This window comes from Nannospalax galili, unplaced genomic scaffold, assembly GCF_000622305.1.
Source record: "Nannospalax galili isolate Female #2095 unplaced genomic scaffold, S.galili_v1.0 scaffold842, whole genome shotgun sequence".
Taxonomy (NCBI): Eukaryota; Metazoa; Chordata; class Mammalia; order Rodentia; family Spalacidae; genus Nannospalax; species Nannospalax galili.
Window position 1 is genome coordinate 1354949 of NW_008349291.1, and position 23745 is coordinate 1378693.

At 47.8% G+C, this 23745-nt stretch overlaps 1 protein-coding gene across 2 annotated transcripts in view; it reads right to left on the minus strand.

Moving 5' to 3' along the window:
- Brsk1 (BR serine/threonine kinase 1) overlaps positions 1-23745 on the minus strand; it is a 30824-nt gene that overhangs the window by 4186 nt on the left and 2893 nt on the right. For both annotated transcript variants that reach the window (XM_008846663.2, XM_008846665.3), the window contains 15 exons: positions 22069-22209; positions 17356-17472; positions 17209-17242; positions 17056-17124; positions 10202-10348; positions 9764-9795; positions 9015-9185; positions 8320-8417; positions 7935-8094; positions 7660-7720; positions 7132-7501; positions 6644-6692; positions 6432-6555; positions 5576-5774; positions 4058-4147 (listed from right to left, as the gene is read on the minus strand). In XM_008846663.2, coding sequence (XP_008844885.1) covers positions 4058-4147; positions 5576-5774; positions 6432-6555; positions 6644-6692; positions 7132-7501; positions 7660-7720; positions 7935-8094; positions 8320-8417; positions 9015-9185; positions 9764-9795; positions 10202-10348; positions 17056-17124; positions 17209-17242; positions 17356-17472; positions 22069-22209 — 1862 coding nt within the window. The remainder of the gene's footprint in view (positions 1-4057; positions 4148-5575; positions 5775-6431; positions 6556-6643; positions 6693-7131; positions 7502-7659; positions 7721-7934; positions 8095-8319; positions 8418-9014; positions 9186-9763; positions 9796-10201; positions 10349-17055; positions 17125-17208; positions 17243-17355; positions 17473-22068; positions 22210-23745) is intronic.

The window sequence follows — 23745 nt, forward strand, 5'->3', positions numbered from 1 at the left end:
TTGCTCTAAATAGTGAGTTCCAGGACAGCTGGGGCTACAGGGAAATAAATAAATAAATAAATAAATAAATAAATAAATAAATAAATAAAAAAAATAAAATAAAAAGATGCTGGGGCAGGAGACATGGCTCAGCAGTTAAAAGCACTGGCTGCTTTCCCAGAGGACTTGGGTTCAGTTCCCAGGAGCCACATGGTGGCTAACCATCAACTTTTAACTCCAGTTTCATGGATCCGGCACCCTCTTCTGGCCCCCACAGGCACTGCATCCAAATGGTGCACTTATGTGCAGGCAAAACATATATATATATAATTTAAAAGTAAATCAGTGATGCATAGTGGTACATGCCTTTAATCCCAGCACTTAGGAGGCAGAGGCAGGTGGATCTCTGCGAGTTCCAGGCCAGTCAGGGCTGCTTAGTAAGACCCTGTCTCAAAAACAAAACAAAACAAAACACCACAAAAAAAAGCAAATAAATAGGGGTTGGAGAGATGGCTCAGCAGTTAAGAGCACTTGGCTCTTCTTGCAGAAGACCTGGGTTTGAATCCCATCACCCACATGGTAGCTTACAACCATCCATAACTCCAGTTCCAGGGACTCCAACACCCTCTTCTGACCTCCATGTGTGCTCTGCACTACACAGGTGCACTTAGGTACATGCAGGCAATATACTCACACACATAGAATAAAAATAATACATTCTGTTTTTGTTTTTTTGGTTTGTTTGTTTTTGAGACAGGGTCTCTTCTCCCTGTAGCCCCAGCTGGCCTGGAACTCAGTATGTAGACCAGGCTGGCCTTGAACTCTCAAGAGATCTGCCTGCCTCTGCCTCCTGAGTGCTGGGACTAAAGGCAAGTGTCACCATGCCTGGCTGAAATTTTTTTTTTTCTTTTGGCCTTTTGAGACAGGGTCTCCCTGTAGCTCTAGCTGTCCTGGAACTCACTATGTAGACCAGGCTGGCCTCGAACTCACAGAGATCCGCCTGCCTCTGCCTCCCAAGTGCTGGGATTAGAGGCATGCGCCACCACACCTGGCTCTAAAATATTTTTTTTAGAGCAAATAAATAAAATAGATGCTGCTTGTTTGGGGGTAGAGGAAGTATATACTGTCTTGTTGCCAGAGTAACCAGTATCTGTTTCCAGAGCATCTTTCCTCATTAAAAGACAAATGGTTAAAGCTTTGGAGTACCAGTTCATACTATACCTTTGAGGGTGGTTCCTAGTGGGATCCTGAGTGTTAAGGCCAGCTTTCCTTGGCAAAGGGGTCCAATGGGCCTAATTTGCTTTCTGTTTGCCCCAAGGAACCATAGAGAGAATGTTATGAAGGTTAATACTGTCAGTTTGAGAGGCTGGAGGGATGGCTCAGTGGTTAAGAGCATTTGCTGTTCTGTTCTTGCAGAGGTCCAGTTCCCAACACCTGTATCAGGTGGCTCACAACCACCTGTAACTTCAGTTCCAGAGGATCTGATGCTCTCTTCTGGCCTCCGAAGGCACCTGCACTCACATGTACATACACACATATATACACTTAATTAAAAATAAAATAAGTCTTTTAAAAAATATATTGATGGGGCTGTAGAGATGGCGCAGTGGTTAAGAACACTGTTCTTGCAGAAGACTGGGGTTGTTGTGAGGGGCATCCTGTGAGTAACAGGATTTTCACAGTGACCCTTAGTCCTCATCCACTAGATACCAATGACATCTTCCCACCGTCCATGTGAGACAGCCAAAAATGTCTTCTCACTGTCAAATGCCTGATGCGGGGGCTGAGGTAGGCTGAATAATGGTGTCCACCACAGATATTCACATTTTAAAGAAAGGAATCTGTGAGACCATTGAGACCTTGTGCTGTGATTAAAGATGATCCCTGTAGGCAGGGACATTGTCTTGGATTATCTGAGTAGACCCCGCTTAGTCACACAAGTTCTTAAATGAACCAGTAGTGCCAGGGTCAGAGCAGTGTCAGTGGCAACAGGGAAAGGTGGGAGCTGCACAATGCAAGAGGATGGCCCTTGGGACACCCTGATGTCAGCCTGGGCGTGCCTCACCTCCAGGACTGCACGATGAAAAATTTGTAGCATTTCAGCTACCAACTTTGTGGTCGTGTGTGTTGAGGGCAGCTGTTGGGAATGAGGTCATGGGTAAGACTAGCCCTGTCAGAGTCAAGAGTCAGGTCCTGTTTTCACTGCTAGATTCCCTGTGCCTGCTTCCTTCCACAGAGGATGGGAGCTGAGGGCCTGGGAGGAAGACAGAAGGCTTCAGGATGATTTCAAGGGACTCGCCCAGTGGAGACGACTGCCCCCTGGTGATTACAGTGTGCCTGGCACACCAGCATTCCCAATAAGGGCTCCCTTCACTTAGGAATTGCCATCATCATTAGTTGCTATGGCAGACACACCTTATACTATGGGGTAAAAGATCTCAGCAAAAGCCAGATTGGTGGTGCATGCCTATAATCCCAGCACTCAGGAGGCAGAGGCAGAGGCAGGAGGATCAGCCATTCAAGATCATGTTTAGGTACACATCACGTTTGAGACGAGTCTGGGATGCATGACACCCTGTCTCAAAAACACAAAACCAAGCTGGGCATGGTGGTGTGCACCTTTAATCCTAACACTCAGGAGGTAGTGGCAGGTGACCTCAAGGCCAGCCTGGTCTATGTAGTGAGTTCTAGGTCAGCCACGGCTGCACATTAAGACCCTGACTCAAAACAAACAACCAGTTAGGCATGGTGGCACACACCTTTAGTTCCAGAGCTCAGGAGGCTGGCAGATTTCTGTGAGACTGAGTTCAATCTGGTCTACATGGTGAGTTCCAGGCCAGTTGGGGCTATAGGAAGACCCTGTCTCAAGCCCCTCCCCCCAAAAAAACCCAAACCAAAAATTCTTGGCTTTTATTTGCTTCTGCGATAGGTTGGCCTCTAACTCAGACATATATAGTTGAGGATGACTTTCAACTTCTGATCCTCCTGACTCCACTTCCAAAGCTGCTCGAATTACAGGTGTGGGTCGCCACACCCCATTTATGTATTGTTTTAATGCATGGTAGGCATGCCAGCTGAGCTACATCCTCAGCCCTGTGTTTGCTTTGAGGCAAACTTTTACTAAGTAGCTCAAGTATGCCTTGAACTTATGGCAATCCCCCGGCCTCAGTCTCCTGAGTGCTGGGATTACAGGTGTGCACCTCCACACCTGGCTTCCTGTTCCTTTTTTTCTGGACTGAGGATTCTAGCATTCTACTTCTGAGCTAACCACCAGTCAGTTTATGTTATTCTCTTATCATAACCAGAACTGATTGCAACACTTTAGCAACAAGGCTTCCTGTGGCCTGGCCTCAGCTTGGCCCACTGGTTGCCAGAGAAGAACTATGTCCTTGGGGCTGAAGAGATGGCTCAGCGGTTAACACTGGTTGTTCTTGCAGAAGACCTAGGTTCGAATCCCAGCACCTACATGGCAGCTAACAACTGTCTGAAACTCCAGTTCCAGGGGATCTGGCAGGCTCTTCTGTCCTCCACGGGCATTGCATGACACAAATACACTTACCTACATGCAGACAATACATAAATACATACATACATACATACATGTAAAATAAAAATAATAAATAAAAAAATTAAAAAAAAAAAAAAAGAACTATGTCCTTGACTGCCCGTAACGTTGGAGTCCTGCAAAGAAGGCCACCAACTTGTCCTGGTTTTAGACCAGAAGTCATGCCCCACCTCCATGCCCTAGTTCCAGGCACACAAGGACAGCTGGTCACCTTCCTACAGTGCAGAGATCTAAACCTCTGTGATGTCACCTCTGTGTCACCTCTACAGTGACACATTCCACTGCTTTCAACACAGAGGCCACTGTCCCCATAGGGCTTCCAGGTTGTAAGGAAGTCCCTTCTCAGGCCCCAGCCTCTTGGGGAAACCTGCTCCCAACAGTGCAGGGGAGGCCTCATCAAGATACTGACCAAGAAGTCCAAACTGTAGGCCTGGCTTCCACACAGCACAGAGGACCTTATTTGCACCTGGTTACCCTGGATATGTGTCCATCACCAGCAGTCCCACCACCTACCTGCCAGGGCCTGCACAGAGGGTTGGTCATGAGTGCTCAGCAGCTGTGCCTGGATGGTCTCCACTACTCGCTTGAACCGACGGCTGGGACCTGAGGGGATGGGCAGGCAGGAAACACAGTGACCCAGGGTGGAGGCAGGCAAGGCCTCTCCACCATGCAAGACTCTCTTCTTCTAACTGTTAATCTCCCCTACTCTGTTGGGGACTGCTTTCAACCAAGATTCCCAAATGGTTCTCTATGTTGCATTTAAGGAATACAATCAAACTCAGACATCTTACATTTAAAATAACAATAGGTGGGCCAGTACTTGGGAGGCAAAGGCAAGCGGATCTCTGTGAGTTCAAGGCCAGCCTGGTCTACATAGTGAGTTTCAGGCCAGTTGGGGCTACAGGGAGACCCTGTCTCAAAAAAGACATATATACACACACACACACACACACACAACAATAGGCGTCATTTTCTATTTAACTAGGTATCGTTGCTCATTCAAATTTCCTTAAGGCCGAGGAGAACCAGAAATACAAGAAAAATAAGTGGAAGGGGAAAAAAATCTTGGGTTAGCAAGATGGTTCAGTGGGTAATGGCACTTGCCCCTGAGTCTGACAACCTGAGTTCAATTCCTGGGACCCATGGCAGAAAGAGAGAACTGATTCCTCAAATTGACCTCTGACCTCCAAACTTGTCACGTACATACAAAATAAATAAAAATATTATTTAAAAAAAACCAAAACGAGGCTGGGCATGGTGGCGCATGCCTTTAGTCCCAGCACTTGGGAGGCAGAGGCAGGCGGATCTCTGTGAGTTCAAGGCCAGCCTGGTCTACATAGTGAGTTCCAGGACAGCTGGGGCTACAGGGAGACCCTGTCTCAAAAAGACCAAAAAACAACAACAACAACAAAAAAAACAACTTTAAATGGAGAAAGGTCCATTTATCAGTCTTTAGGAGAGAGAAAAAACAGTAAGAGAGTCCTAATTCATTTTGGTGATGCCAATTCACCACAGCCTGATTTTCAGAAACTCGGGCAGCAAACTCATCTCCTGACCACACCATATTAAAATTGGTGACAAAAAGCACAAACAGAAGAAAGCATTTCTTGTTATCCAGACTCCCATGATTAAGACTCAGGAACCAGGAATTAGAAACAAGGCATTCCTGTGGTTTTTCTTCTCAGGCCAACTTTTGATTAGTCGAGGCTGCCAAGAGAGTTCAGAGAGCAGTGTATCGATAGATTGATGATGTCTGGTCTGAGTAGGACACTGATGTTTGGGGTCAATAAGCTTGCTCTCCTAGTACAGGGGAGATGAGGAGCTCTGTAGTTTCTTCCTTCATAAAATGAGTGACTACTAAAACCTTAGCATTTTCCATGAAATAATCTTTCATTATGTACACCCATGAACAGAATGGGAAAGTAAAGCATGTTGGGGTGGGGGCTCACAGAACCAGCACCTTTTAGTACCACTTCCTGTCTTCCCTCTTGCTGCCCTCCCATAGCCCAAGTTTGGCCAAGAGAGACTCACCTGAGATGAGAGTAAAGGTGACGGAGTAGATGCCACCCCCACTGCTGCCATCTCTTCGGGGTGAGGGCTCTGGACCCTCAGAGGAGCTGATGTCCACTTGGAAGCGGACAGGCTTCTGGAAGACGGAGGGGCCACCGCTGGCTTTGTATTCAGCCCTGAAGCTGGTCTGTGACAGCACACTGTGACTCAGGCTGGGGATCTGGAAGGTGAGAACACGAGGATGGTATGAGTCTAAAAACAACCTGCTCTGCCCAAAGAACTACAAGTCCCATCAGCCACGGGGGGGGGGGGGGAAAGAATAGCAAAAAAGGGCCTTGGGAAAACCTATTGTCTGCCGAGGATTGTAGTTTCTTCTGCTCTATAATTCATCCGGCTAGCAAAGGAATGGATGAACAACCAAATCCTAACTTCATGTGGAATCTCATATCTGAGACAGCTCCAGGATTCAGCACTATATGAAACACACCTTTCTTTTCCTCCCTCCCTCCACAAGACATGTATCTACAAAAATACAAGTCCCATCAGCTCTACAGCAAAGAAGTGTAGGTCCAGTGGTAAGCAGACATCCTTAAAGTCCACTGAGAAAAGTATTTCCTCAGATCTGGTGGCACGGCATGGCAATGTCTTCTATTAATATCTGGGAATCTTCCATCGTTTCAGATCTTGTTTTATTTTTAGGCTTTGGGCCAAATAATCTGTTCCTGCCTCCTGTCCCATACTGACCAAGCTTGACTCTTGCTGAAAAACTACAAATCCCTAAGTCCCAGGAGGAAGTGGGGCCTGGGATAGAATGCGGGTCCCCTGGGGTTTGTAGCTCTGTGGTAGACAGGGTTGATGGGGCTCCCAGGGGCCTCACCGACAGAAAGGCATGGACAATGTCCGCTTTGATGCTGCTGAGTGGTTTGTCCTTTAGCACAAGGAATATTTGTTCTTCTTTGTCCAAGGAGATGAAGTTCCCAAACCAGGAGCGTTTTGCCAGCCTAGGTGGAGGGGGGCAGAAGGAGAAGGGTCAGGAAGGTGACGAGAGCCGAATCCCCTCCATTCCCACTCTTTCCCTGTTGGACTCACTCGGGAGAGGACTCTGGTGTCAAACTGGACATCTCCTCAGCAGTGGGGACTGGGTAGAGGAGGGGAGAGAAAGTGGTCAACACTTGTCTATCATCCTAGAAGCCAGTGTGTGTCCCTTCTTCCCAGGGGTCCAGGCCCCTGTGGGTGTACTACCTCCCAAATGACTCTCTGACCCTAAAGTCCAAGTAGCTTGTTGACTGGTCTTTTAGGGAAGCTGGGGAGTTAGTTAGACCACACCTTCTGATGCAAAGCTCAAGCTCCATGGACCAATGAGAAGGTAGATGATCCAGAGAACAGAAGGAAGTGCCTTTGAGTTGGAGGCCCCATCTCCTCTTCCCCCAAATCCCACCACCTGCATTGTCTTGGGACAAAAGTAGACTTGGAGCCCTCCAGGGTGACCTCCTGGAGGATCAAATGTTCAGTCTCTCCTCCCCGCATGAGAACCCCCGCAGCTGACAACCCCAGCACTGTATCCTCTGAGACCGTACCCTGCATCTTGCGCCGGTGGAAGCGAGGAGAGCCCAGGAAGCTGTTGCGGATGGAGTTGAGGCGACTTCTCCAGGCAGCTCCCCCGACACCACCACCTGGGCTGGGGGGTGGCGTTGTTCCCGGGGTTCCAGTAGGGCTGGCCCGAGGTGTGTGCAGAGGTGAGTGCAAGGGGGTCCCACCGGAGGAGCGCGGGGAGCCCGGGGGTCCAGGCAATGGTGTGGAGCGGGCACTGGGGGGCGGTGGCTGCTCCCCGGCGCCCCCACCTCTGGGGCCCCGAGAAGGCAGCGTCTGTGTTTTGGAAGTCGGGGAGCCTCCACCTCTTGCCTCGTCTCCAGCGCCTGGCTCCGGCGAGAAGGAAAAGACCGGACTCTGTGTAGGAGCAGGACCTGGTGAGATGGCAGACTACAACTTCCGGGAGGCTTTGCGAGCATCATTGGCTCAGGCGCCATGGGGAGTAGGGCCCCGAGGCATGCTGGGAATTGTAGTCCAGTGACTTCACCCCCGCCCTCTCTAAGGCCTGGCCTTACCCTTGGGCTGCTCAGAGGGCTGGAGGACAGACCGGTGGAGGCTCCACTCACGCTGCGAGATCTGTTTCACAGTTAAAAGAAAAATTTCAGGCAGGAAAATTTAAAGATTCAGATGTTCCTTCATTTCCACTGTCCTCCAGATGAAATAAAGCCTCCAGGCAGGGGAGGTAGTTAGTCCCCAGGCACACAGCACACTTGAGGTTGAGCAGGATGTAATTAACACCCTCTACTGTCTTCATATTCGGGGACTGAAGATTCATCTGGAGGGCTCTCACCTCTGACTGTGCTGGGCCATCTCCAAAGCCCTTCTGGTGGGCACTGGAGAGCCACCACTCCCAGCATCTGTGATGCTCAGGACTTCCATGGACTTCCGCTCTGGCCTCCGCTTCCCGTGTCTGCTCAGCATGGGGGAATCCACACGTTTCCGAGGTGGGTCTGAAGGCAGAAGAGTATTAACCCACTTAGCAGTCAGATTTGTCCAGCAGTACTACAGTTGCCCAACAGCACCTCTACAACTGCCTTGTAAACAGATGGGGAAACTAAGGCCCAGAGCAGAGAGAGGTTCTCATAAACATCTAGCTGAACAGAGAAAGCCAGGGCCTACAGCACCTTCCTCCCTCTAGAATCCTGGGATCTAGACTCCCGGATCTGCCTCCTCACCAACATCATTCCGTGGAGGCAGGTTCTGGTCTTCGCAGCTGGGATACCGCTCTTTCCGATCCAAAAGCAGATAATAGATCATCTTTTCTTGGTTTTCCCTAAGACAGGGGAGAGAGGGGTGGTTTAAAGAGAGGACTGACGTCAGAAATCAGTGCCCAGGGCTGGTGTGGTGGCTCAGTGGGTTAAACGTACTTGCAATCAAACCTGACAACCCGAGTTTGATTCCCTAGGACCCCATACGTAGAAGTACAGAACCAACTCCACCAAGTTGTCCTCTGACTTCCACACCTGTGCCTTGGTATGTGTCCCTCCCCAATAAGTAAATATAACAAAAATTTAATAGAAAGAAATAAATCAGTGCACAAAGGAGGACTTATCCCCTCCCAGATGCTGTGGTTCCCTGTAATTCTGCCCCCAGTGCCATTTTCCCACATCTCAGTATGGTTGGTTTCCTATGGTCTAATGTGCATCCCAACTTCATTTTACTCAATAGCATAATAGCTGACATTTGAGTACTTACTAAGTATATGTTAAATTCTACTTAAGGATGACACTGTTCAAACAAGCATTTACCAGTACTCTTAACACACTGACGCCGCGACGCGGTGCGCCCCCCTCTGGCTGTCTAGCGAACTGCCTCAACCCACTACTCAAGGGAAGTGGGGTGCCTGTGCAAGGTGGGAGGCCGGGCTTACTCCTCGCTGCGCAGTTCTCGGTGCAGGCGCTCGCGGTCCCTGAAACAACCCAGTGACGCCATGCTCTCCAGAACGTCAGGGTCCAGCTCTCCATTGGAAGGCAGGCTCCGCATGGCTACCCTGCGGCCTGGGGCTGGTTCCAGGCAAGGATCTGGTTCGTGTTTACCGCCCCTGAAAGTGAAGAAACACCTTTGAGAAAGCTGCATCTGTGACAGAGCCTTCTTCAATCCTAGGCGTAGGTCCCTGGAGCCAGACTTCTCCTCTCTTGGGATCTTGGACCCCAGCTCCACTCCCTCAGACCCAGACAATTAAGGCCTAGTCTTTTCCCTTAGACCCAGGGATCCAGGCCCCAGCCCTCCTCCCTCAGACCCAGGAGCCAGGCCCCAGCCCTCCTCCCTCAGACCCAGGAGTCCAGGCCCAGCCCTCCTCCCTCAGACCCAGGAGTCCAGGCCCAGCCCTCCTCCCTCAGACCCAGGAGTCCAGGCCCCAGCCCTCCTCCCTCAGACCTGGAGTCCAGGCCCCAGCTCTCCTCCCTCATACCTGGAGTCCTGGAGTCCTAAGCCCCCTCCTCCCTCTGGTCCTCAAACCCCCTTCTTCAGCTTTGTTCCTCTGTGCCAGGACCCAGAAGGTGGAGACTGGAAACATGTCCCAATCCCCATTCAGGACTCTAGCCTCCTACCCTTTGGTCTGTGTATGAGCCCCTATGCCCTTCTCCCATGTACCCAGCTGTCCAGTTCCCTCTTACTCACAGGTACCAAGGATGTTTCTGAATTTGCTCCAGCTGTGAGGGGGAGTCAGGGAGAAGCAGAAATGAGATCATATACACACAGTAGGCCAGCAATTAGTTGATTGGGGTTGATACTGGGAGGTCCCTAAAACCTTGCTTCTCCAGCCAGGGGCAGGAAGACATATCACATATCTCATCCATGTCCAGGGTAATAGTTTTCCACACTAAGTAGTGCCCTGCCTGCCTGTTCAGCTCTGGGCCAATCCACACATGTGCCCTCCCCCACAACCTGGGTCAAATCTTGGATAGCTTCCTCTTCAGTTTGCAAGAACATATTTAGCTGGCCCTCCAGATTGCATCGAACCCAGTGAGCCCCTCCAAGGATTGACAGGCCAGCCCTGGACACTCATCCTACGGCACCCCTAAGGATTCTGCCCTCTATCCGTCCCCACTAACTTACACTGAGCCTTTTTTCGGGCTCCACTTCAATCATCCCTCTCAGAAGGCTCTGGCAATCAGGAGGAATGAAGTGTGGCATGTGGAAGACGCCGCGTTTCACCTTCTCCAGTAGCTGACGCAGGTTGTCGTCATCAAAGGGCAGTGCCCCCTGTGCATGATGCAATCAAGACCCCTCAGGTGGAGTGTAAGATTGGGCAGGTGAGGTTCCAAGCACTTCTGATGAATTCACACATTTCGCCCTCACCACAGGCACACGAGACAGAGCACTCTTAATGTCCTCATCTATGGGGCTGTATACTTGGTAGAATGCCTGCCTAGTATACCCGTGGCCCTGGGTTTGATCCCCAGCACTTGGGCGGTAGAGGCAGAAGAATCAGAAATCCAAGGTCATATCTGGCTACACTGCGTGTTCAGGGCCAGCCCAGTTGATATGAGACTGTCTCAAGCAAAAAAAAACAATGCACATAGGAGGCAGAGGCAAAAGGCAGGCAGATCTCTGTGAGTTTGTAGCCAGCCTGGCTACACAGGGAGTTCCAGGTCAGCCAGTGCTATGTAGTGATGCCCTGTCTCAAAAGAAAATACGAGATTCCTCCCAACAAAACCCCAAACCAAAAATCCTCATTTTTCAGCAGAGAAATTGAGGCACATAGGAGAGCTCAGAAATTTGTTCAAGGATGCCTACTATGTAACATGTAAGGATTTGCAATGGAGCAGTATCTCAAAAACAAGCCAAAAAATTAAATTAAAAAGGTCTGAAGATATAGTTCAGGGATAGTGCACTAGGCATGAGTCTCTGGGAGGGCAGGAGGGAGGGATTGAGATATATATATATATGAGAGAGAGAGAGAGAGAGAGAGAGAGAGAGAGAGAGAAAAAAAGAGGAGAGAGAGAGGGCTGAGGTTGCAGCAAGAGGTTATTCCTTAAAAACAGGTTTCTACTCCAGGGATAGTGACACATATCTGTAATCCCAACACTGAAAGCTCACTGTAAGTTCAAGGCCAGCTTGGTCTACATAGGAAAACCCTGTTTTTCTGAAAACAGGATGGGTCCTAAGGCTATCCACTTTACAGGAGTGATCTCACTGTACAGTGCAGGGCCTACTGTGAGAATTCTCCAACTGTGGGCTATTGTTCAGCACTCAACAGTTGATTGAGTCCTTCATACATCCCAGTGTCTTTTAAGTCTTTTCCAAATTACATTTATTTATGTATTTAGTGTGTGTGTGTGTGTGTGTGTGTGTGTGTGTGTAGGTCTGGTTCCTCCTACCACGTGGGTCCCAGAGGTGGAACTCAGGTCATCAGGTTTGGATGCAAGTACCTTTACGTGCTGAGCCATCTCACCAGCCCACGTCCCAGCTTCTCATCAAGTCACTATAAATGAAGCATGGGGCAAAACCACGCTCCTGTCCTCATGGAGTTTGCCTTAGACAGCTGGTACACACTGATGCTCAGTGACTAAGCCTCAGCCACTGAATGAGTCGAAGTTCTGTTTTGGAGGGAGACAGATGATACATATATGGATGTATCAGGGGCTGTTGAGATGGTTCAGTGGCAAGTACTTGCCCCCCAGGTATGAGGACAAGAGTTCAGATCCCCAGAACCCAGGTAAGTGCCAGTTGGGCCTGTAACTCCTACACTGGAAGATGGAGATGGGATCCTCAGAGAGCAAGCTGGATATCGGTGAACTCTGGGTTTGATTGAGAGAACTTGCCTCATTGAATAAGGTGGAAGAGTGATGGAGGATGATTCCCAACATCAATGTCGCCATATACATGCACCCATGCACACATGTGCCCATACACATGCAAACATGCATACATACATGCACACCACACACATGAAAATGGAAAAAATAAAATAACTGGACACATCAGTAAGACAGGTGAAAGGCTGGGTACCATGTAATTCCGGTGCCCAGGAGGCAGAGGCAAGAGGATCCTTGCAAGATTAAGGTCAGCCTGGTCTACAAAATGAATTCCAAGCCAGGCAGGACGACATAGTAAGACCTAGATGCACTAGTCCTCACATGCACTAGTCCCTAGGTTCAGACTCTGATACTATAAAAGAGAAAAGCTTTGGGACTGGAGAGATGGTTCAGTGGTTAAGAGTGCTTGCTGTGAGCCGGGCAAGGTGGTGCATGCCTTTAATCCCAGCACTCAAGAGGCAGAGGCAGGTGGATCTCTGGGAGTTCAAGGCCAGCCTGGTCTACATAGTGAGTTCCAGGCCAGCTGGGGCTACAGGGAGACCCTGTCTCAAAAAAGACCAAAAAAAAAAAAAAAAGCACTTGCTGCTCTTCCAGAGGACCCCAGTTCAGTGTCTAGTACCCAAGCACCCATAATATTAGGTGGCTCACAATCACCTGTAACTCCAGCTCCAGGAGACCCAGTGCCCTCTTCTGGCTTCCACAGGCATCCATACATGCTTGGCTTACATACACAGACATACCCATAAAAACAAAAACAAAACAAAAATGGTCATCGAAAGAAAGGAAGGTAGGAAGAAAGGAAGGGAAGGGAATGTTGGTTTTATTACTGACCACACTTAACAACACTGTGTTTGCCAGACATGATGAACATGTTTATAATCCCAGTTTCCAGGAGGCTGAGGCAGGAGGATCCCTGCAAATTTCATTCCAGCCTGGGCTACATGGTGAGTTCCAGTCCAGCATGGGTTATACAGTAAGAAAGAGAAAAAGAGACTGGGGGGGCAGGGGGGCAGGGGGAGGGAGTCTACAAGAGTGCTTCAAGGATGGCAGGGGGTGGAGGTCGGGGGAGGAAATCACTAAAATACACTTTGTTCAAAAGTTCCATAATGAGGGGCTAACAACCATCTGTAGCTCTGGTTCCAGGGGACCCAAAACCCTCTTCTGGCCTCCATGGGCATTGCATGCATGGGTGCACTTACATACATGTAGGCAAAACACTCACACCTTAGGGTTTTTTTTGTCTTTTTGAGATAGGATCTCCCTGAAGCCCCAGCTGGCCTAGACTCGCTTTGGAGACCAGGCTGGCCTGGATCTCATAGAGATCTGCCTGCCTCTGTCTCTCAAGTGAAATACTGGGCCGGCACACATAATCCCACCCTCCTCCCACAAAAAAAAAATTTTAAGTCCTTTAAAAAATATTAAAAATGTAAAATGCTTGCCTGAGCTACAACAGTGAATTCAGGGCCAGCCTGGGCAGCTTAACAAGACCCTGTCTCAAAATAAGAAGTAAAAGCAGGGCTCGGGATGTAGCTCAGTGGTACAGCACTTGTCTAGACCCCACCAGTGAAGAGCTAGGAGTGCATCTCAGTGGTAAAGGGCTCACTAGCATGTACAAGGCCCTGAGATCCACCCCTAAACACTGCAAACAAACAAGCAAACAACAAAAAATGCACAAAGACAACTTCAGGTAATGACTGGCTGGCTTTGACAAAGTGTTGTGACCAGAGGGCAGAAGGAACTAAGCTACGTTTTTCCTGGAAGCATTGATTCATTATTCATTAATTCAGTGTTTGCAGTGATTCTATAGAATCCAATAGAATACTGAGGACCAGCTGGGTTGTGGTTGTTATTTTTAATCTGTCCTAGAGTCCTTCCTGATAGGATCCTCACACAGAGGACAGGAAGCCAAGGCTCGCTGCCATAACGTCCTGCATCAGCATCAAACCCAGGCTTCCTAACTCCAAGATCAGCTGTCAAGGGTTCCTGCTCCTTGTCCTCTGCCCCCGCGCCCATTCTGCTCAGATGCCACAAGCAACCGGACACTTGGGAAAGTCCTCCGACTTGCAGGATCACTCTGTTTGTGCAATTCGACCTCCAAGAACCCTCATCTGACTCCTTAGATAAAACTAGGTTCCCTTCTTGCTATAAGGAAATATATATATATCCTCAGCCTGCTCACCACACCTTTCCATTCCTGGCCGTCGTTTCTTTTTCTTTCTCTGTTTTTTTCTTTTTGGTCTTTTTGAGACAGGATCTCCCTGTAGCCCCGGCTGGCCTGGAACTCACTTTGTAGACCAGGATGGCCTTGAACTCAGAGATCCACCTGCCTCTGCCTCCCAAGTGCTGGGACTAAAGGCATATGCCACCAGACCTGGCTTTTTTCTTTTTTTAAAAAAAATATTGTAATTATTATTATTATTATTATTTTGGCCTTTTTCAGACAGAGATTAAAGGCGTGCGCTACCACGCCCGGCCTTGAACTTATTACTATTATTTATTTGTATGAGTGTATTGCCTGCATGTGTGTAATGTACCTATGTTGGACAATGTCTGTGGATGTCAAAAGAGGGTATGGAATTCCTCTGGAACTGGAGTTAATGGATGGTTGTCAGCCACCATGTGGATGCTGGGAACCAAACCCTGGTTCTCTGCAAGAGTAGCCAGTGCTCTTAACCGCTGAGCCATCTCTCTAGTTCCAGGTTTTGTTTTTTTTTTTTTTTTTTTTTTTAAACATTTTGTTTATTTTATTTTATTTTATTTTTTATGTGAATGAGTGTTATGTCTGCAGGTAGGTAAGTGTACCCATGTTGTGCAATGCCCACAGAGGACAGAAGAGGCTGTTGGATCCTCTGGGACTGGAGTTACGGGCAGTTGTTAGCTGCCATGTGGTGCCGGAATTCGAACCTGGGTCTTGCAAGAACAGTCAGTGTTCTTAACCGCTGAGCCATCTCTCCAGCCCCATACTATTTATTTATTTATTTATTTAATTTACTTATTTATTTGTGTGTGTGTATGAGAGGACAGCTTCTAGGAGTCAGTTCTCTCCTTCTACCACATGGGTCCTGAGAATCCAAATCAGGTCATCACACTTGGTGGCAAGTGCCTTTATCTAAGCCATCTCACCAGCTCTACTTTTCCTGTGTTCATCCTTTCTTCCTTCCTTCCTTCCTTCCTGTCTTCCTTCCATTTCTTATCTTTTCATTTCTTTTTTAAAAAAGATTTATTTTTTAATTATGTGTATGTACATGAGTGTCTGTGTAGGGGTGGGTATATGCATGGGCATGCAGTGCCTGTAGAAACCAGAAGACAGCATCAGATTCCCTGGAGTTGGGAGTTATAGGTGGTTGTGAACTACCCAATGTGGGTGCTGGGTACCAAACTCTGGTCCTCTGGAAGAGCAGCAAGTGCTTTTAACCACAGAGCCATCTCTCCAGCATTTCCCACCACGTTTTTTTGTTTTGTTTTGTTTTGTTTCTTTTTGAGACAGGTTCTCCTATATCCTAGGCTGGACTTGAACTCATTATGTAAATGAGGATGACCTTGAACCTCTGATCCTCCTGCCTCCACTTCCTCCCAGTGCTAGGATTACAGGAGTGGGACACCATGTCTGTTTATGTGGTGCTGGGGACTCTGCATGACTTTGTGCATGCTGGATGCACTGTACTACCAACTGAGCTATATCCCCAGCCTTTTTTTTTTATTATCTAAAAAATTTTTAATGAGCATATAATGTGTTAGATGTCATTATGAAAACATTTTAAAATTTATTTTAATTTTATTCTATGTGTATGAATGTTTTGCCTGCACATATGTAAGTGTACCTGTGTATGCAATGCCCATGGAGGCCAGAGAGGGTGTTCGAAACCCTGGAGCTGGAGTTATAGATGGTTATCTGCCATGTTGATGCTAGGAACCAAACCCAGGTCCAGTGCTCTTAACCTCTGAGCCATCCCTCCAGCCCCACAATATTTAGTTTAAATCTTCACAATTGTGGGTACCATAATGATTCACACTGTGTCAGCGAGGAAACTGAGGGTTCCAGAAGCAAGTGACTTGCTTGCCCAAGATTCAGATTTGATTTTTAACTTTGTCTTTTCCCCATTGGCTACAGATAGCTGAGGGCTAAGCCAGGTTGGTGCCGCACAGCTTTAATCCCGGCACTTGAGAGGCAGAGGAAGGTGGATCTCTGTGAATTCAAGGACAGCCCAGTCTACATAGAGAGCACAGGCCAGCCACAGCTTCATAGCAAGGTCCTATCTCAACAAATGGAATGAATTAAAAAAACCTAACCAAACAAACTATATATACATAATATTATATTATACAGTTATATGAGTATATATATAATACCTATTTTTAAACTTAAAAAAAATTTTAGTTATTATTTTTCCTGTATGAGTGTGTTACCTGTGTGTAGTATACCAGTGTCATGAAATGCCTGTTGAGGTCAGAAGAGGGTGTTGGGGGCTGGAGAGATTGCTCAGTGGTTAAGAACACTGGTTGTTTTTACAGAAGACCCGGGTTCGAATCCCAGGATGACCTCCTGCCTCCACAAGGCAGCTTAACAACTGTCTGTAACTCCATTCCCAGGGGATCCGATGGCCTCTTCTGACCTCTGCAGGCATTGCATGACACGGGTGCACTTACCTACATGCAGGCAATACACACATACACATAAAATAAAAATAATAAACAAAAAAAATTTTTTTTTGGTCTTTTTGAGACAGGGTCTCCCTTTAGCCCCAGCTGTCCTGGAACTCACTATGTAGACCAGGCTGGCCTTGAACTCACATCGATCCATCTGCCTCTGCCTCCCGAGTGCTGGGATTAAAAGCATGCACCACCACGTTCGGCTAATAAACAAAATATTTTTAAGAAGAGGATGGTGGATCTCCTGGAACTGGAGTTATGGATGGTTGTTAGTTGTCATGTGGGTGCTGGGATTTGAACCCAGGTCCTCTGTAAGAGTAGCCAGTGCTCTTAACCGCTGAGCCATCTCTCCAGCCCCATATATAATATATATGGCATATATATGTATCATTAAATTATATTACACACACACACACACACACGCATATACACGGAAGATGACCCTTACATAATGATGCATGTAAGGCTACAGCTGCATTGTAACAGCAAGGGGCAACTTACCACAAGCAAGGCGAACAGGATGACGCCACAGCTCCACATGTCTGCCCGGCGGCCGTCATACTTTTCCCCCTGGAAGGGAGAAGGAGCCATTTCTACTGCCTCACTGCCCCTGCTTCATCCACTCCCCTCACCCTCCTCCTGCTCCGTACTCACCTTGATCACCTCTGGACATGCATAATGGGGAGACCTGGAAAGAGGGAAGGAGGAAGGAAGGGAGAGAGAGAGAAAGAGAGAGAGGTGAACTCCTGGTAAGCTTCTGACCCTTCCCGAGGGACTCAAGGGGTTGGGCTCCCAACTCACCCACAGCTGGTCTCCAGGAGGCTGTCTCCCACCTGCAGGGATGCCATGCCGAAGTCTGCAATTCGGATGTTGTTCTTCTCATCCAACAGCAGGTTCTCAGGCTTTAGGTCTCTATGGCTAAGACAAATGGGGTGGGGGGGGTCAGCCTAGGCTGCTCCGAAGAGAGCCCAGCTCCACTCACTAGCTCTGAGAGGGGTACTATTTAGTACTTTTTTTGAAACAGGGTCTCCCTGTAGCCCCAACTGGTCCGGAACTTGTTATGTTGATCAGGCTGGCCTTGATCTTACAGAGATCCACCAGTCTCTGCCTCCTGAGTGCTGGGTTAAAAGGCATGTGCCACCATGCCGAGCTCAAGTGCTTTTTTTTAAAATTTTCATTTTATGTGTATGAGTCTATTGCCTGCATGTATGTGAGTGCACCCGTGTTGTGCAGTGCCCGCGGAGGTCAGAAGAGGGCTTCGGATTCCCCTGGAACTGGAGTTAAGGACTGTTCATAGCCGCCATATGGCTGCTGGGAATCAAACCTGGGTCCTCTGCAAGAGCAGTCAGTGCTCTTAACCGTTGAGCCATCTCTCCAGCCCCTCAAGTGCTTTTTTTTTTTTTGTCTTTTTTCTGAGACAGGGTCTTCTTGTAGCCCCAGCTGTCCTGGAACTCACTGTGTAGACCAGACTGGCCTCAAACTCACAGAGATCCACTTGCCTCTGCCTCCCAAGTGCTGGGATTAAAGGCGTGCACCACCACGCCCGGCCTCAAGTGTTTTTTAAAAAAAAAAAATTTGCCGGGCTTGGTGGCACATACCTGTAGTCCCAAAACTTGGGAGGCAGAGGCAGGCGGATCTCTGTGAGTTCAGGCCAGCCTGGTCTACATAGTGAGTTCCAGGACAGCTGGGGCTCAGCTGGGGCTCTAGGGAGCCCCCGTCTCAAAAAAAAAAAAAAATAAATTTATGAGTGTTTTGTCTGCACTTTTGTAACTGAAACACATGTGTGCAATGCCCAAAGAGGCCAGAAGAGGGCAGCACATTCCCTGGAACTGGAGACAAACATTTTAAACTACCATTTAGGTGGGTGCTGGGACCTGAACCCAGGTCCTCTGCAAGAGCAGCCAGTGCCCTTAACTGCTGAGCCATCTGTCCAGCCTCTGGTGCTTTCTAAAGAAAAGCACAGGTAGCTTCAAACTGGCTATGTAGCAGAGGATGGCCTTGAAATCCTGATCCTCCTGCCTCCACCTCTCAAGTGCTGGGATTTACAGGTGTGTGCCACCATGCCAGGCCTTCTTTTTGTGTCTGTGTGTGGTGTGTGAAAGGATCTTGACGTAGTGTCTTGGATCACCTGTTACTGGATATGTGGCTCAGGTGGGCTTCAAACTTGAAGCAATATTCCTGCCTTAGTCTGTTGGGTGTTGAGATAACTGGTATATGCAACTGGCCTGGCTCTACATGTCTTTCTTTAAAATATTTTCTTTGTTTTTATTTTATGTGTGTGAATGTTTTGCCTGTATATATGTAAGTACACCATGTACATGCAGTGCCCACAGAGGCAAGAAGAAAGCATCAAATTCCCTGGAACTGGAGTTACAACTGTTAGCTGTCATGTGGGTGCTGGGAATGGAACCTGGGTCTTCTGCAAAAGCACCCAGTGCTCTTAACTGCTGAGCCATCTCTCCAGCCCATGAATCTAATTTTTAAAAATTACAATTATTTATTTATGTGTACACGCACATGCCATGGCATCATGTGGAGGCTGGAGAACAACTTACAGGAGTTAGTACTCCCTTTCTCCCATGTGAGTACCGGGTATTGAACTCAGACTTGATGGTAAACACCTTTACCCACTGGCCTATCTTGCCAGCCCCTACATGCCTTTTTTATGACAATTACAAACACATCCCAAAGGGGAGAAGATTCTAAAGCAGCCCTGTAAACCCATCCCAAGCTTCCTATCAACTTGGTAAATCTTATTCCATGTCTGCCTCCCCATCCTGGGGTTATTTTGTAGGCAAGTCCAAAAATAAAGATTTTTTTTTTCTGTTTCAGGCCCTCATGTAGCCCAGACTGGCTTCAAATTTGGAATGTAGCTGAGGGTCACCATGCCTTGAACTAGTGCCTCCAAGTGTTTAGGTTATAGGTATATACCACCATACCCCACTTGAGCCCAGATACCATAGCATTTTATCATCAAATACTTGAAATAGACACAAGGTAAGATATTTAGAGGTAAGTAAGGTTAATATTGAACTACTTATTTTATTTGTTTGTTTGTTTGTTTGTTTATAGACAAGGTCTCACTATGTAGTCTTGGATGGCCTTGAACTATCTATCTCTGCTTCCTGCATGCAGGGATTAAAGGTGTGCACCACCGTGTCTGTCCTGAATTCGTTATTAGAAATATAAGAATTGGCTGGGTGTGGTGGTGTACAAAGCCTTTAATCCTAGTATTCCAGAGGCAGAGGCAGGTGGATCTCTGTGAGTTCAAGGCCAGCCTGTTCTACATACCAAGTTCTAGGCCAGCAGGGGCTACAGGGAGACCCTGTCTCAAAAAAGACAAATAAAATAAATAAATAAATAAAATTGGGCCAGTGAGATGGCTCAGCAGGTCCTTGTTGCTAAGCCTGGCAGCCCGAGTTTGATCCCCAGGACCTACATAGTTGCAAGGACCGGCAAGTTGTCCTCTGACCTCCACATGTGGACCAGTGGTGTGAATGTGTACTCTCCAAAAATACATAAATATTTTTGAAAAAAAAAAAAAACCCAGCCAGGTATGGTGGCTCATGTCTGTAATCCCAGCACTCTGAGCCTGAGGCAGGATTGCTTTGAGTACCAGGCCAATGTAAGCTATGGTAGGAAGCCCCTTATCACCTATTCCCTCCCCAAAAATATAAAAATATTTCCATATCAAGTAATAAAAAGATATTGCCACTGGAAGCCTCTGGTCCCTCACTTACAACCCTCTTACTCCTGGACCAAAGTCCTCAAGATTTAAGGATCACCTGAAGGGATGTGGGCTGTGGAATTCTACAGTTTTTATTTGGAGTGGTCAGTAACTGGGTCACACAATATATTGAACATTCATTGCCCCTTAGAGGTTATAGTCTCCACTGTCAGAACTTGACACCCTGTCTGGTTAAAAAGGAGTTGAAAATTTAAATGGGTTACATTTTTGGTTGCTTTTTATTTTTATTTATCTGGTCTTTTTTTGAGGGGGGGCTCTCCTTGAGACAGGGTCTCCCTGTAGCCCCAGCTGTCCTGGAACTCACTATGTAAACCAGCCTGGCCTTGAACTCACAGAGATCCGCCTGCCTCTGCCTCCCGAGTGCTGGGATTAAAGGCGTGTGCCACCACGCCCAGCTTTATTTATCTGATCTTTTTGAGACAGAGTTCTCCTGTAGCCCCAGCTGCCCTGGAACTCGCTTTGTAGACCAGGCTGGCCTTGAACTCAGAGATCTATCTGCCTGCCTCTGCCTCCTGAGTCCTGGGAGTAAAGGTATATGCCACCATGCCCAACTTTTTGGTTGCTTTTTTAAAAAATATTTCTTTTTATTTTTAATTACATCTATGTATATGTGTGTTTCTATGGAAATAGGCATGTGAGTACAAGTGCTGTAGAAGTCAGAGGTGTCAGATCCCCCTGAAGCTGGAGTTACAGTAGTTATGAGCCACCTGAGCTGGGTGGTGGAAATTGAATTTGGGTCCTCTGCAAGAGCAGTAATAACTCTTAACCACTGAGCCACCTCTCCAGTCCCCACTCCCTCTATTAAGACAGGGTCTTCCTATGTAGCCCTGACTGGCCTGCAACTTTTTATGTAGACTAAATTCTCATTGATGCTTGTGGTTCTGTCTAGGATTACAAACAAACAAACAAAATTCTTAACACTTCTAGAAGAAAGCATAGCATGAAATCTTAGTAACCTTGAGTTCGTTTTTAAGTAGGACAGAAGGTTGGTGAGATGGCTCAGGGGGTAAAGGCACTTGTTGTCAAGCCTGACAACCTGAGTTTGATGCTCAGGACCCCCATGGTGCAAGGGAACCGACACCTGCAAGTTATCCTCTGACTTCCTCAAGCAAATGTGCCCACATTCACACACCCCAATGATAAAAAGATTAAAAAAAAAAAAAAAAAGCCGGGTGTGGTGGCATATACCTTTAATCCCAGCACTTAGGAAGTAGAGGCAAGAGGATCTTTATAAGATCTAGGCCAGCCTGGTCTACATATAGTGGTGTACACCTGTAATGTCAGCATTCAGGAAGCTGAGGCAGGAGGGCTGCCATGGGTTTGAGGGCAGCCTAGTCTACATGGTGAGCTCCAAGCTGACTTGACTTCTATGAAACTCTTTCTGTTCACACTAGAAACAAAAAACACAACAGCAATGAAAGGAAAGAAAGAAAGAGGGAGGGAGGGAGGGATCAAGGCAGGCAGATTGCTTGCCTAGCATGCACAAGGCCCAGAATCACAAAAAAAGACAAGAAAAAAAATGCAGTTCTAAAATTACATAGCATCCACACACAAGGCTGAAAATATATTTAAAACCACTAAAGTGTATACTTTTTCAAAAAGGGTGACTGGTATGGTTGGTGAGTTATAGCTCAAGAATTACAAAAAAAGATAAAAGATTTGTTTGAGGGCTAACCACACTAGTTTCTGCTCAGTCCTGCATGTGGATGCAGGGATCTGGCTCCCGGGCCACCCTCAGCCACCTCCCCCTCCAGCTGCCTCCTCACCAGATGGAGTAGCTGTGGCAGAAGTCCAGCGCCGACACAATTTGGCGGAAGAACTTGCGGGCCTCCTTGGGTGTCAGTCGCCCCTTTTTTACCAGATAGTCGAAGAGCTCGCCCCCAGAAACGTGCTCTAGAACCAGGTACCTGAAAGATACAGACGGGGCAGAGGGCTGGAAGGGGCATGTGGTGGACCAAGGGCCTGCTTTCCCTCTTCTGAAGATGGAGCACCCCAATTCCCAGCAATTGGGGTGGGGGGGAACGACACGGGACATGGACGGACCTCCAATTCCCATGAGTCTCTAGGAGAGAGACTTCAATTGCCAGGAGCCTCTAGGAGACAGTGATTCCAAAAGCCACCAGTCTCTAGGAAACCAAAACTCAATTTCTATTAGTCCTGGGTAGCGCAGATTCCCAAACAAACGCTTAGCTGTTTTTTGGTGATAAAGCAATTCCATTGGCACTTGACGTCAGAAACTACAATTGCCCTAGAACTCTGGGAAATAAAGACCCTACACCCCTTGCCCCCCACCCCAAAGCCAAGCCTCTAATTTTCATAAGCCTCTGTTTTGAAGAAACCCAAGTTTTTATTCATTCTTAGGCAGTAACGATTACAGTGTGCACCAAAGAGAAACTGCATCCCCCATCAACTCCAAGAGCTTTTTAAAAACTCCCAAATCCCATAAGTCTCTGGGACATAAAGAGTCCCAAGTCCCATCAGCCACCTGGATTCTAAAGACTCCAAATCCCATCAGACTTTGAAAGACTAAATCTTGAATTCCCATCGGCTCTCAGGAAACAAAAGCCCAATTTCTGAGCTGTTGGCCAGCTAGATTTCCGTGTGAAGTACAAACTCCCATGGGCCCTCTCTCAGGACTGATGGTGGAGCGGTAACTATTACCTGTGGAGACAATGGCATCGCCTGCCCTCCATACCTTGGGGAGGGGGGCATGGACTACAACTCCCATGCGCAAGTAGGAGTGGAGCAGAGCTTCCTGCCTGGGGAACCCTGTCTCACCATCTGATGGATGTTGGTTGGAGTGGCCTCATCCTGTGCCCTGGGTAGTTGTGACAGGAGGCCTGTCCCCCTCCTGCTGCCCAATCCAGCTGCCCTTTGTGAACCAGAGAGTCTGGACAAAGAGTCATTCTCTGATGTCCAGAAAGCTGAGCCCCACCCCCATCCTTCCTGGAGGGTTATGGACTTTGAGATACTGACTCAGAACTCGAAAGGAGGCCCATTGTTGGGTTATCCAGCGGTGGGATCTGAAGTGATGTTGTGGGGAGGAGAGGAGCCCTTAGATGTCTCAGAGTAGGAGTCTGGGAAGATCCTTTGGGCTTTGCTAGCCTAATGCTAATCCTAACTGCTTTAGGAAGGAAGAGGCATTTAACTGGACCTGGTGGTGCAGGCCTGTATTCCAGTTACCCAGGAGGCTGAGCCCGGGTCCTCCACTCAGGACCACTTAGATCTGACTGCCCTGTTACATTAGGCTCAAATATGGATTTGAGGGTGTTCCTGTGCTCAAGGGAAGGGGCTAGGCCCTCACAGGCCCAACCTAGAATCTCAATTATTATTTATTTATTTATTTATTTACCCACTTCCCAGGTAGCACTCTCCCATAGCCTCCCTCCCCTCACTAGAGCCCTTATACTCTGATATCCCTGCTACTGTCTGCTGTGTTGTCA